Consider the following 14,379-nt stretch of genomic DNA (forward strand, 5'->3'; position numbering starts at 1 on the left):
GGGCTGACCATGGCTTGTTCTGGACTGACAAAAGGGTTTGCCATTTTGGGTGGCCACTCAGGGAGTCTAGGGTTGGGGGCATCCCCACTGTCAGTTACGAATTGTAGATCACGTACTGTGGGAGAAGCAGACCTGTGATCCTGACTCAGGGTGAGAGACTGGGTGGGAGGAAGTCTGGTGTGATGGAGTCCCCTTGAGTGGGAGGCAGGGGGATGAGCTAGGTTATTACTATCATCCACCTGGCAGTATGAGATGTGCTTGTTAGTACTGGTCCTTAGCTTATCACCTTTCACCCTAATCTTGTGCTGCATGGTATCAAGATGTCTTTCTGTGGACGAGTGACTGGGAGTAACAGGAATGCTGCCTCAGTCTTGGTGGATGTGGGTAAGGGAAGGTATAGTTGGCAGCAGAGAGGATGTTTACCATCTGGGACAGAGACGTAGATGTTTGGTCTCTGTCCCCCTTCTGAGCCCCTCCCCTCATCCAGAAGTTCCTTGTAGCTTATCTAATAAGCCCTTTGGTCTTGTAGTGCTGTTATTTAATGCCAGGTCAATCTAGAACAAGACCAAAGGGCTGACCTGGCATGCATTACTGAGACTTAGGTGTATGAGCTGGGTGGACCTGGCCTAACTCAGCTGTGCCCACTTGAGTACTTGGTACAGCACCAGGCGTAGGGTTGCCAGGTCTCTGTTTTTTGCCTAGAGACTGCAGTTTTGGGGGGTCCTCTCCTGGTCTCTGGGTGAGTCACCCCAATTGCCGGACTCTTAGCTTTCATTTTAAAAAAAAGTTTCTAAATGGTCTGGTTCAAGAGATATACACCAAAATGTCAGCCCCTCCCCAAACTTCTGTTAGAAGTTGGGTGCTCTAATCCCTGCCCTTTCAGGTTTTTAGCCAATAAGTGAAGTCAGGGTTATGATTGACAAGAGATTTGCTGACCTCCAGGCAATAGGTAGAATCCATTGCAAGTCCTGAAAACAGCTGCCTTTTTCTGCTTGTCTGCGCATCAGAAGTTGAGTGAGTGTATAACTTTCAACTGTAGCAAGATTGCCTTAAAGTGTGGTGTCCAGAACTGGATGCAGTACTCAAGATGAGGCCTAATCAGTACTGAATAGAGGGGAACCAATACTTCAAGTGATTTGGAAACTATACTTCTGCAACCTAAAATAGCATTTACCTTTTTTGCAGCCACATCACACTGTTGGCTCATGTTCAGCTTGTGATCAACAATCCCAAGATCCTTCTCGCATGCTGAGGTTTCTTTTTCCTAGGTGTAGAACTTTGCACAAGTCCCTGTTAAATTTCATTCTGTTGTTTTCAGCCCAAGCCTATCAAGATCCCTTTGAATTTTTTTCTGTCTTCCAAGGTATTAGCTGTCCCTCCCAATTTTGTATCATCTGCAAATTTGATAAGCATAACAAGTTTGGAGCAGCCATGTTAGAAGGTAGACAGGACATTCCAGGTAGGAAGTTGCCAACCCTACTTTGATATCAATATATTTGCAAAGGATCTCTAGTCAAGCCTTACCAACTGTACAATCCTAACAATATCTACTCAGAAGTAAGTGTTGAGTTCTATGGGGCCTAGTCCCTTCATAAGTGTGTTTAGAATTGCATCCTTCAGGGGCATCCATCTTTACTCCTGAGTGCTCCCATCTAACATCTCCACAACACTAGGCTTTCTTCCTACAATGGCCTTCTGGTGACTGGCCTGGCCTGAGGGCACTTAAACCCTTCCTGCCAAAAGCAAGTAGGCTAGATTAAATGTTCCCTACCCAGGCTCTCTAAGCAGGTAAGAAGGGATGATCCCATCACTTCAGCTGGACCTGGGAACATCCTCGTTTAGCTAAGATTTCTATCTTAATTTCCAGTCAGAATTTTTTTTGTTTGAATGGTATGCTCCAAGCAACTGTGGCTGATGCTTAATGTATCATGCTTAATGACATCACTAGGGCCTGCCCCTGAAATCTTAGGGTTTGCGCTGCTTCTGACCTGGCAACCCTAACCAACCCAGACCAGAGGCTGAGGGGTTGTTTTTTTACCAGTTTCCATAGAAGCACCATCTCCTTCACAAAGAACCTATTGACCTTGGGATGGGCTTAGAGGGTTTGCATTTGGTGATGTGGTGTTGACCCAGAGAGATTTATTAGGATGCTGCAGCAACTGCTGCCCAGTTGGCTCCCTGACCAAGCTGGCTGAGTTTGTCTCCAGGGTGATGTTTGAAGTCCCCAGGATGATAATCTGGGGTGACCTCAATATCCATATGGAGGCTGCTATTGGGTCAGCTTGAGGCTTCATGCCGTTCATGACAATCATGGGTCTGCCTCAAATGGTCATCAGTCCAACACATTGAGCAGGACACATTCTTGATGTGGTCTTTTCTCTGAGTGATATGAAGAGTGAATTGAAGTTGGGGGCTGCCTTGTTATGTGGACCATTATCTGGTGAAATTTATACTCGTGACAACAATTCCTCCCTATAAGGGTAGAGGGCCCATTAAGGTGGCTTGCCTGATAGATTCCTGAATATACTGGAGGATTTTCCGGTGGAGAAATCTGATGGTCCTGTTGAAGCCCTAGACTCACTATGGAATGATGAGATGGGTGGCTGATATGATCACCCCTGAACATCCTCTCCAGCATTGCAGAGCCCTTTGGTATCTGGAGAGCTATGCATTATGAAGCAAGTTGGATGAAGACTAGAGTGCAAGTGGTACAAGTGTGCCTGTCATATGACAGTGTGAGAGGCAAAGAAAGCATGCTTTGCAGCCTGAACTGCATCCTTTAGTAAGTAGCCTATGGAGCTGCTGATCCCAGAGCCTTCAAGGATCCTCTGTGACCAACTGGTTACACATGTTGAGGATAGAGTTGCTTGACTTTGCTGTTGTTGCAATTCCAGTTGAAGTACCCAGTGCCACAGTCTGTGATGTATTGTGGGATCAGTTTCAGTTTACACAGCCTGATGATGTGGACAAGGTGCTTGTAGCCATGTGCCCAACCATGTGCCCTTTTAACCCTATCCTTCTTGACTAATTAAATCTAGCAAAGTGGATTTGATTGGATGAGTCCAGAGCGTGTGAGGGTGTGGTCCCAGATGCCTTCAAAGAAGCAGTGGCATACTCCTAAAGAAGCCAGTCCTGGACCCACTGATTTGAACTACCAACAGGCTGAAAATATCTTCTTTTTAGGGAAGGTGGTGGTGAAGATTGTGGCGAGTCAGCTGTGAGCATTCGTGGATGACACCAAATACCTAGACTCACTTCAGTGTGGGTTCAGGCCAGGCTATGGGATTGAGACGGCCTTGGTCACCCTGATGGATGACCTTTACTGAGATCCCAACAAGGGGAGTGTAGCCTTGCTCCTGCTTTGCAATCTTACTGTGGCTTTCATGTCCAGTCTGGTATTACATGGTTATGTATCAACCATGGTATCCTCTTGGAGCAGCTTTGAGGGATGGGAATTAGGGACACTGTGTTAGAATGGTTCCAGGCCTATCTACGTGGCTGAGTCTAAAAAGTAGCATTGGGAGAATGATTTTTATGTATTTATTTATTTATTTATTTCTATGCTGCCCTTCCTCCCAGCAGGAGCCAATGGCAGCAAACAAAAGCACTAAAAACACTTTAAAACATCATAAAAACAGACTTTAAAACAAAACAACTTTAAAAACATTCTTTAAAAAAAGCTTTGAAGACATCTTAAAAAAAGGTTAAAAACATTGTTTTTTTAAAAAAAGGTTTAAAAACATACTAAAAAGCAATTCCAACACAGAAGCAGACTGGGATAAGGTCTCAACTTAAAAGGCTTGTTGAAAGAGGAAAGTCTTCAAAAGGCACTGAAAAGAAAGCAGAGATGGCGCCTGTTTAATATTCATGGGAAGGGAATTCCACAGGGTAGGTGCCGCCACTAAAGGTCTGTTTCCTATGTTGTGCAGAATGGACCTCCTGATAAGGTGGTATCTGCAGGAGGCCCTCACCTGCAGAGCCCAGTGATCAGCTGGGTATATAAGGGATAAGATGGTCTTTCAGGTATCCAGGTCCCAAGCTATATAGGGCTGTGTACACCAAGACTAGAACCTTGAACTTGGTCTGGTAGCAAATGGGCAGCCAGTGCAGTTCTTTCAGCAGTGGGGTGACATGTTGGCAATGCCCTGCCCCAGTGAGCAGTCCTGCAGCTGCATTTTGCACCAGCTGCAGCTTCCAAACCAACCTCAAGGGCAACTCCACATAGAGCACATTACAGTAATCCAGCCTGGAGGTTACCAGTGCATGGGCAACAGTGGTCAGGCTATCCCGGTCCAGAAACGGCCTCAGATGTCTTACCAGCTGAAGCTGGTAAAAGGCACTCCTAAAAGGCACGGAGGTCACCTGGGCCTCTAGCGACAAAGATGGATCTAGGAGCACCCCTGCTCTTTCAAAGGGAGTATAACCCCATCCAAAGCAGGCAACTGACCAATTATCTGAACTCGGAACTACCAACCCACAGCACCTCCATCTTGCTAGAATTCAGACTCAGTCTATTGGCCCTCATCCAGCCCACCACCAAGTCGAGGCAGCAGTCCAGGGCTTGCATGACCTCTCCCGATTCAGATGTTACAGAGAAATAGAGCTGGGTATCGTCAGTGTACTGCTGACACCTCGCTCCAAAAGTCCTAATGACCGCCCCTAAGAGATTCACATAGATTAGTTAAATAGCATGGGGGACAAGATGGTACCCTGCAGCACCCAACAGCACAACTGCCAGGGGGCTGAAAGACAAACACCCAATGCTATTCTTTGAAAACGGCCTTGGAAATAGGATCGGAACCACTGTAAAACAGTTCCTCCAATACCCATCTCACCAAGTCGGCCCAGAGGGATACCATCATCAATGCTATCACAAGACACAGAGATCAAGTAAGAATAACAGGGTCACGCTCCCCTTGTCCTTCTCCCAATAAAGGTCATCCATCAGGTTGACCAAGGCCGATTCAGTCCCATAACCAGGCCTGAACCCAGACTGGGATGGGTCAAGATAATCTGTTTCATCCAAGAGTACTTGCAATTGCTGCACCACAACCCTCTCAATCACCTTCCCTAAGAAGGAGGTATTTACGACTAGTTGGTAATTCTCGCAGACCAATGGGTCCAGGGTGGGCTTTTTCAGGAGTAGTCGGATCACTGCCTGTTTCAGGGCAGCTGGAACCACTCCCTCCCACAATGATGTGTTGACCACAACCTGGATCCACAGGGTCAACCCCCGCGGCAAGCTTTAATAAGCCAAGAAGGGCAGTGGTTGAGAGGACATGTTGCTGGCCTCATCATCGCAAGCACCTTGTCTACGTCATCAGGCTGCATCAACTGAAACCGTTCCCAAGAAGTTGCAGCAGACGTTGCACTGGACACCTCATTGGGGACTACAGTAGATGTCTAAGACTCCATTTCCTGGAGTTGATGTCAACAGACCCCTGACAATATGGAAAAGCTCCACTGGATGGCTACTTGAGGATGCGATGGAGGCAGAGAAACGGGCCTTCTTTGCCGCCCTCACCACCACATAGTAGGCACAATTATGATGTTTTACTCGTGCCCGATCAGCCTCACAGCACGTCTTTTGCCATTTGCGCTCTAGCTGTTGTCCAGCCTGTTTCATTGCCTTTAGCTCCCTTCTGTACCAAGGTGCAAACTGGGCTCCACAATGCCAGAGAGGGCATTCAGTGGCAACCATGTCAAGAGTCCGATGTGCCTCGCTGTTCCGCAGCATGACAAGGGCTTCAGCAGGGTCACCTGCTGTATCTACTGGGAACTCCCCCAAGGCATTCAGGAATCCTGTGGATTCCATTAGTCTCCATGGGCGGACCATCTTAATCTGTCCACCACCACCCCTGCAGGGAAGGATCGGAGCCACAAGTGTAAACTTCAGCAGGAAGTGCTCTGACCATGGCAGCGGGGTGACATCCATTCCCTCCATTTCCAGACCACCCCTTCCTACATATGGAGCAAAAACCAAGTCAAGGGTGTGCCCTGCCCTATGCATCGGGCTGGTGACAATTTGAGACAGCCCCATGGTCATCATGGAGGCCATGAAGTCACGAGCCGGAACACTAGAGGCAGCCTCCGCATGGACATTGAAATCACCCAGGACTATCATTCTGGGCTCCTCCAATACCACAACCAAGATGGCCTCCGCCAGCTCAGTCAGAGAAGCTGCCGGGCAGCAGGGTGTATGGTACACCAGCAGCAACCCTAGTTTCCTGTCTCCTTGCCCCGACATCAGGTGCAGGCCCCCACAGCCAGCTCCAAGACAGAGTGGTTTCCTGGTGACAGAGATGGAAGTTCTGTAGACCACAGCAACTCCTCTCCCCAGTCCCTGCAGCCTGTGCTGGTGTTGCACCGAGTATCCAGGTGGGCAAAGCTGGGTCAGATCAACTCCTCGCAACTCACCCACCCAGGTCTCGGTAATGCACACCAAATCGGCACCTTCAACCACAATCAAATCATGGATGAGTATGGTCTTAATGTGTACCGATCTGGCATTAAACAACACACACAGGCCAGTGGGCACAGCAGATGCGCAATGAGGAACCCATGCATGAGAGGAGTGGGAGGGAGGAACAAGGCGTAGATAGCATTGCACTCGCCTTCTATGGTAATTCACCACCACCCCATGGCTATACTTCTCTCTACCCGTGATCACTGAAATTGGGGTGGCATCACCCATGTCCCTCCTTACTCCTCCTAAACACCTGATATGGATCCAACAAGAGCCCACCAACAAAACCTACCTGAGCCAAGTATCCCAGTAGGCCTCTGTGAGAAATGGGAACAGTCAGATCCACTCAATATTTTTCACAGAGGGCACATCTACTCCCCCCCGTCTCACACCCAGGGAGAGCCAGCCTTCTGCCAGTTATAGATTCTCACTCTGAAGGCATCTGGCAACTTTCTCCTATAATTCAGTTCACGGCACAGGCTCTCACCCTGCGCAGGAACTACACATGAGCCATACGCCCTCCCCACTACCAATCTCCCCCAGATTGGTTAGGAAAAAAGAAATAAAGAAATAGAAGAGGGCAGTACCCTCACTCTTGGGACTCCTTAAGGGGCTTTGGTGGCAACCCCTCCGGCGGCAGACCCACTGCCCAAGGGAAGCTGGGCTTATATGCCTCCTGTCCCAGTCAGGAGCTGATGCAAGAGGCTATAAGATTAACTGCATCCTCTCTTTGGAGCCAGGGTCAGGCATGGGGTCCCATTCCTTGCAGCACTTACCAGGGACTTCAGCTGTCTCAAAAGAAAGCAGCCCAGAGGAGCAAGCAGCAAGCATCCAGATGCTCAGATACTCCCAGGGTACTTCTTCAGTCCCCCTAATGCTGCAGCTGTATCTGTTTGCACCTCTTTCTGTGCTGTAGGGTCCCACAGTGCACTATTTAATCCCCAATGCTATTTAACATTTACATTAAACTGTTGGAAGTGGTCATTATGAGTTTGGGGACAAAGTGTCATGAGTATGCTGATGACACTCAAATCTATTTCTCCATAACATCTGAATCAGCTGTGCAGGCTTTAGATTAGTGTCTCGATTCAGTGGTGGGCTGAATGAAGGAAAATAAACTGAGCTTAAATCCTGGCAAGATGGAGATGCTGTGGGTGAGTGGTTACCATGCCTGAGAAATTGACCATTTGCCTACTCTGGATGGGGCTGCACTCACCCTGAAGAACCATGTTCATAGTTGAGGGTGCTTCTGGCTTTAGCTGGTGCGATGACTGGTGTGGCAGTTTCAGCCATCCTTGGCTTGGAATAGCTGCTATGTTAATTCAGGCCTTGGTGACTTCAAGATTGAATTATTGCAGCAGACTATATGTGGGACTTCCCTTGCATTGGATCCAGTTAGTGCAGAATGCTGCAGCATGATTACTGACAGGAGTGAGACCCTGTCTGCATCTAATTCCCATGCTCAGAAGTCTGCACTGGCCACTGATTTGTTGCTGGGCCAAACTCAAGGTGTTACTATTGGTATAGTCCCAGGCATTTGGCTCCGAATTTTGGAGGACTCTTAATGTTGTGGCTTCTTTTAGGGGGTGGGTTGTTTCACTGCTATTATATTAATGTGTTTTTAATTTTTTGTTTGGTTTAAGATTTTTTACTGTTTTTAACTCTTTTATTGATTGTAAATTTGTAAATTTAATAAACAAATATATAAATAAAGCCCTTTACAGCTTTGAAGGATATTTGCCTCACCTCATGTGACCACTCAACTGCTTAGATCTTACAAGTGCCGCATAATGTTTGTTCCACACCTGAAACAGGTAGCACTTATACTTTGGATCCCCCTGTCCACCGATATTAGGTGCCTCCACTGTATTGTTTCCAGTGTCTGCTAAAAACTTTTCTGTTCCAGCAAGCCTATCCAGGCATGTAACTTTAATATGTGGTTTTTATAATATATGTAAGCTACACCAGTAAGATGCAAACAATAACTGGGTTTATTTCTTAGGTTCTTTCACACAGTTCTCAGTTTGGAATCCATCTTGGAACCACACCCTGAAAGCATAGGCCTCAGGCATGCTCAGATCCAACATGTCTAAAAAACACTTTTTCTTTTTGGCCACTAGGTGGCAACCATATAAACATATCTTATACTCCTCCCCCTTTAGTTTATATGTACTAGCAACATACAATCTACCTATATTACTAAACATCAGATACATTGGTCTTAACAACATCCCTTCTGTTTATAAATTCAGCCTCTCCCTGGGCTTAGGAATTCTTTTTGAACGGCGTAGTGAAACTGTGGGTGTTCCTGGCTTGTCCACCACTGTCACTGGATGTTCTATCTCAGCAGGTGTCTCAGCAGGACACACCTCTAAAACAGTGTTAGGATCTGATGTAGAAACTGTGGGCCTGTCAATATCTCTGGTTGTATCAAATGGGCAATGTAATGGTTCCCCATCGATTTGCTCTTCTACTTCAGTCTGTGGACCCTCTGCAGGAAACTCTTCTCCATGGTATAAAAGCCCTTGATTTTGGTGTTGCCGAATATGCCTCCCATCTGGTAATTCCACCACCCGCAAAAAGGGCCCTGCCTGTGCTACAAGATGACCTGCCAACCAACGAGGTCCAGTCCCAAAATTGAGGGCATAAATTAGGTTCTCACTGTTAGGGTTCTTGATGCTGTTTTTAAGTCATAGTAAAATTTTTGTGCTTCCTGCTTCTCACACACAATAGCCTCATCAGGATGTAGGATGTCCAGGTGTGTACCCAATTTCCAGGTTCATAGTTAGTCTTGCTGGAAATAAACCATGAGCTGTAACCAGGGTTTGTTCTTGGGTGGAGACAAACCATGAGCCCGGGTTCAGACAGCATGCTAAAGACAAACCATGGCTTAGCTTGCAGCAGCAGCATAGCAGCAGGAGGATCAGAGGAGGAACAAAGCGGCCGCAATCTCCTCTCCAAGAACCTGCACACTTGCATGTTCATGCTAACCCTTGATTTGGCTTGGTGTTGCATGCAAACTGAGCCTATGTCTGTGTTTCATGCATTAGCTGACTCAACAATTTGTTGTATACAGTGGTAGGGATTCAGGGTTTTTTTTGTTTTTGTTTTGTGCAAGATATCACATGTTTCACTTCAACTTCAGATAAATCCCAGTTTCCTCACTTAAGTCCATAAAGTTCATTAATATTTTAGAAGTAATAATATAAGCATGCCAGTGCTTATTTCCTCTGTGTTCATTCAGTGAGTGTACTAAAATTCTATTTCATTTATGAAAAAGCTGATGCAGAAGCTGGTTCAGAAAAGACAGATGATAGGTCAGAAATCTATTTACAAAGGCACTGAAAGTAACCTTACAGTGTTACTCAGGTGAAAATGACAATATGAAGTGCATTAATGAGGGGAACAAATATTTCTTTCTTAAGAAATAAGAGCTGAGGGTGACGCATAGCTGAGGATGAGAGCAGCAGAAAACCCTAGGAAGCCCTTGTAGTCACTAAAGTCCTGAGGGAAATATTAGAGATGTCAGGTAGGGAATGCATTAACCTTAAAGTGCTTTTCTTCTAAAGGATACTGGAAGATGGAAAGGATTCTAAAACGCTGACAAATATATCATCATTATTACTTTCAGATTGAGCAGGAACGCATTGACAAGATCTGGCCAAAGCTACGGGTCCTTGCTCGTTCATCTCCCACTGATAAACACACTTTGGTAAAAGGTAAATGTAAATTTACTCCTATACGTATAGTGCCTTTGATGTCTTTCTACGTATGTGCCATTCTGCGACTACTTATGTTGCTACAATTTCTTACATAGATAAACTTTGGTAAAAAGCCAGTGCAAAATTTCCTTTTCTAATAAGGGTTTTTGTTTGACCTTTTAGTCTTGCTCACCAACTAAAATGAAGGTAAAGGCGGTTAACTGCATTGCTGGGATTCCTCTTCTCTTCTCCATGTCTCTCAATCTCTCCCCCTTTGTAATTTTCCCTGCAGTTGACCTGTCTTATTGCTTTTGTTGCTTTGTAAGGTGCACCATACATCAATAGTGTTCTATAAATTAATGATGATAATAGTTTCTGCACTACCAATAATAAGTATACTGTAGTATTTGGCCTTATCTTTGTGCAACTAGGGAACAAGCTGTCTGTTGTAAAATGATCCTTGCGAACCTACAGAGATAAATGTTCCTAAAAACCCAACCTTCTAATATCAGAAATTCAGTTAAAGTGTTTATACTGGGAGGAACTTTCAGGATTAGACTAAGTAGTCTCGTAGAAGAATCATTCATGGAGTTAAACACATTGGTGTCTTCTAAAGCAAAGTAAATAAACATTCTGGGGTTATTCATTCAGATATTATAGACTGTGAGGAAAATGAATTCTTTGGTAGAAAACACAGTTAACAGAGTTGGGAAATTTTAAACACTGGAAGTTAAACAGGATTGCTTGTGTGTGCGCTATACGACTCTGACAGAGATAAGGCAGCTCTGAATCTCATATAGCTCTAACTACAGTTAGAGCTATAACGAGGACACAGAAGATGGAGCGGGGTGGGATGGGGGTGTTATATAGCCAGTAAAGTGGAAGAACTTGGGCTTCTACTGGGAGAAAGAGTGGGATAGACATCTAATAAATAAATAAATAAATAAACTTTTCTTTGCTTGGGAGCATTTTTATTTCATATTTTATTTTGTATTTCTGAAGTCTCTTCCAGGTTATATAAAATTATTTGAAACATTAACTAGTTTTGATCAAGTGTATTTTCCTGCTGTTTGAAGGACAAACCAGGTTCTCATCTTTGTTGCATAAGAAATGCTCTAGGGCTAAAAATAAAAAAAATACAAAGCAAATCTTTTTAGATATTGAATGCTTAAGCTGCAAACTTAATTATTAGCTTCTCGGCATCTTTCTAACATATTTCAATTCACATATTTTAATAATAAATAATGATTGGATTTTAATGTTTCAAATGAATATATATGCATTTGTGTGAGGTGTATGCATGCATGCACACACATGTATATACTCAAACATATATAAACGGGTGACCCTCAAAATATTAAAATATATTATTTTTAAAAAAGACATATATAACAACCACCAAATATGTGTGCAGTGGATCTTCACACTTTCGTTAGGTCCATAGATTGTACATTAGAGAGAGCAAAAGAAATCTTCCCTAATCAAATTGCACATTTCCATTCATTTGGTGGAGGGATATGCTAGAATTCCACCCAATTTGCATTTGGTACCAATTTTTCCATTAATTAGCTTATTCTTTATAGTTGCAGATTGGATTTTTAAGTAGTGATTTTCTGCTGCTATTTTTGAAAATGTATTTCTTTTTCAAAAATCTGCCTCTAAAAGATCAATATTAAGAATTAGAATGTTATCAATATTTCCTTTAAAATATTGATATTAATGTTAATATCTTTTGTGAGGGGAAAAATGTATTGGTAAAAGCAACAGCTATTGGACAAAGAATGAATAGATAGTGGCCTGTTAGGTTGACGGAAGGCTTTCAGACCAGCACTGGCCAATAGATCCCATCTCTGATTTGGAGATATGACTTATAAATGGGATAATCTTGTTTTCCCCTTTTTATAAACACACAACAGCAGCATATGTTTCCTAAGAATAAGATATACATTTAGCTACAGTGCTATCTTAGGTTGTATAGGTGACATGATTTCTGCCTCAATAACTTAGGGCACAATCCAACTCACCTTTCAACTTGGTTGGGGTGAGCTGGATGCTGCAGATCCCTGACGGTGCTGGCAGGCTCCCGGCTGTGGCAGGCTCTACCGGCCTCTGCTGGCAGCAGCCCTCTGCTGCAGCTGAGCCATGGTGCCACCAGGAGCCTGTCAGCACTGCCAGAGGTCTGCCAGGGACAGCCAACCCACCCGGAGAGAGGTAGGGGCATGACTGCGGAGGAGCCATGGAGGGGACTTACATGAGATCCTCCTCGTGTTCAGAGTCCTCTTCCATGTCCCAATCTCCCCGCAAACTTCACCGGCCAAAAGGCCCATGCAGTAAAATTATTTTCTTAAATTTCCATTGTGGCCTACGGGGAGCACTTACTCCTTGGGAGGCCTGTTTACTGGTAGCTGGCACTTCCCAGCTGACTCGTGCACACGACTCCTGAGCAGGAGGAGGATCCAGCTGAGCTCTCCACCGGCTCTTCCTCTGCCAGCCCCCCTTCACAAGCCCCTGGCATTTGGATTGCTCTGCCCCAATCCAGGAAATAAGAGAGAACAAAGACTAGGGGAAAAGATGAAGCCTGGTAAGGGAGTAGAAGGAAGAAATAGCATATTATAGTTATGGGCAAAAAGGATGCTGAATGGGAGAAATGCCATAGTTATATGCACAAGGTTGGACCATGAGGCTAGATGTAAATAATTTTAAAGATTGTAAAACAAAGGATTATAGAAAAACATGCTTCTGTCCATATGAATGTACACGTTACAGCATCAGACTGTGAAATATTTTTTTTTAAAAAAACTACAATGCTTTCTTGTAGTCACAACTTCTTAAAATTCGTTGAAATATTTTGCAGGTATTATTGACAGCACTCAAGCAGATCAGAGGCAGGTTGTAGCAGTGACTGGTGATGGAACTAATGATGGACCGGCACTTAAGAAAGCTGACGTTGGCTTTGCAATGGTATATTTAAGAACATGTTCCTTTTTAGGAGTGCTCAGAATTTTCACCAGTTTCAATTTGAGGGTTGAAAGTATTACATTCAGTGGTGGATGAGAAATATTTCCCAAAACTCCCTCAAAAGATAAAAGTGTTCACCTTTTTTGAGATTGTTCATAGCAATTGTTCCCCCATCTGCTGCTGTTTTGGTGTCATTTTCTTAAGATTAGTAGCTCATTCCCCCCCCCCCCCGGGAATATACATATAGCCAATTCCAGCCAATTGGGGTAGTGCTATTACTTCAGCTGGATTGATTAAATGCCTTTGGTATGTCCATTGATGAAAATGTGTTGTGTCAAATTCATATTTTGAGACCTCACTGAATTTTAGATTTGTCATATCACAAACTGCTGTTGAAACAATTTCTAAATCAGTTTGCTATCCAGCATGGAAACTGACAAACCAATTTCACGGTTCTTTGGATCCTGGCTACTGTTTTATTTATCAACAACCATTTTAAGATATTCTGAAAGTTCTATTTCTTGTTGAATCATTGTTTCTCATTCTAGACATCTTTTCTACATTTTTCAGGGTATTGCAGGAACTGATGTGGCAAAGGAAGCCTCAGATATAATCCTGACAGATGATAATTTCAGTAGTATTGTGAAAGCTGTAATGTGGGGACGTAATGTCTACGACAGTATCTCTAAGTTCCTGCAGTTCCAGCTCACAGTAAATGTGGTGGCCGTGATTGTTGCTTTCACTGGGGCTTGCATTACCCAGGTAAGACTAAATCAAACTAAATGACTTAATGCCAGCTCCTCCTCTCACATATGCCTACCTAGACCTGTAGATCTTCATCTGAGGCCCTTCTCTGAGTGCCCAAAGGTAATGTGATGGGCAGCTACTAGGGAGATGCCTTTTCAGTGATGTCATCATGATTATGGAATACTGTCTCCAGAGAGGTTCACCTGGTGCCTATATTATTATCTCTTTGGCACCATATGCAGACCTTTAATTTTCCCAGGCTTTTATGCCAGATCCACACCAGACACTTTTCCCATTTTAAACAGTCATGGCTTCCCTCAAAGAATCCTGGGGAGTGTAGTTTGTGAAGGGTGCTGAGTATTATTAGGAGACTTCTATTCTCCTGGCAGAGCTCCAATGGCCAGAGTGGTTTAACAGTCAGCCCCTCTTCCCAGAGAATTCTGGGAATTGGAGCTCTGTGAGGGGAATAATGCTCTCCTAACAACTCTCAGCACCCTTACAAACTAC

The 14,379-nt window shown here is 44.4% G+C and overlaps 1 protein-coding gene across 1 annotated transcript in view; it reads left to right on the forward strand.

The window, feature by feature from the left end:
* ATP2B2 (ATPase plasma membrane Ca2+ transporting 2) overlaps positions 1 to 14,379 on the forward strand; it is a 462,511-nt gene that overhangs the window by 370,908 nt on the left and 77,224 nt on the right. The window contains exons 15-17 of the mRNA XM_061618080.1: positions 10,098 to 10,185; positions 13,022 to 13,128; positions 13,696 to 13,887. Coding sequence (XP_061474064.1) covers positions 10,098 to 10,185; positions 13,022 to 13,128; positions 13,696 to 13,887 — 387 coding nt within the window. The remainder of the gene's footprint in view (positions 1 to 10,097; positions 10,186 to 13,021; positions 13,129 to 13,695; positions 13,888 to 14,379) is intronic.

Source organism: Rhineura floridana, chromosome 3 (assembly GCF_030035675.1).
Source record: "Rhineura floridana isolate rRhiFlo1 chromosome 3, rRhiFlo1.hap2, whole genome shotgun sequence".
In the NCBI taxonomy this organism is placed as follows: domain Eukaryota; kingdom Metazoa; phylum Chordata; class Lepidosauria; order Squamata; family Rhineuridae; genus Rhineura; species Rhineura floridana.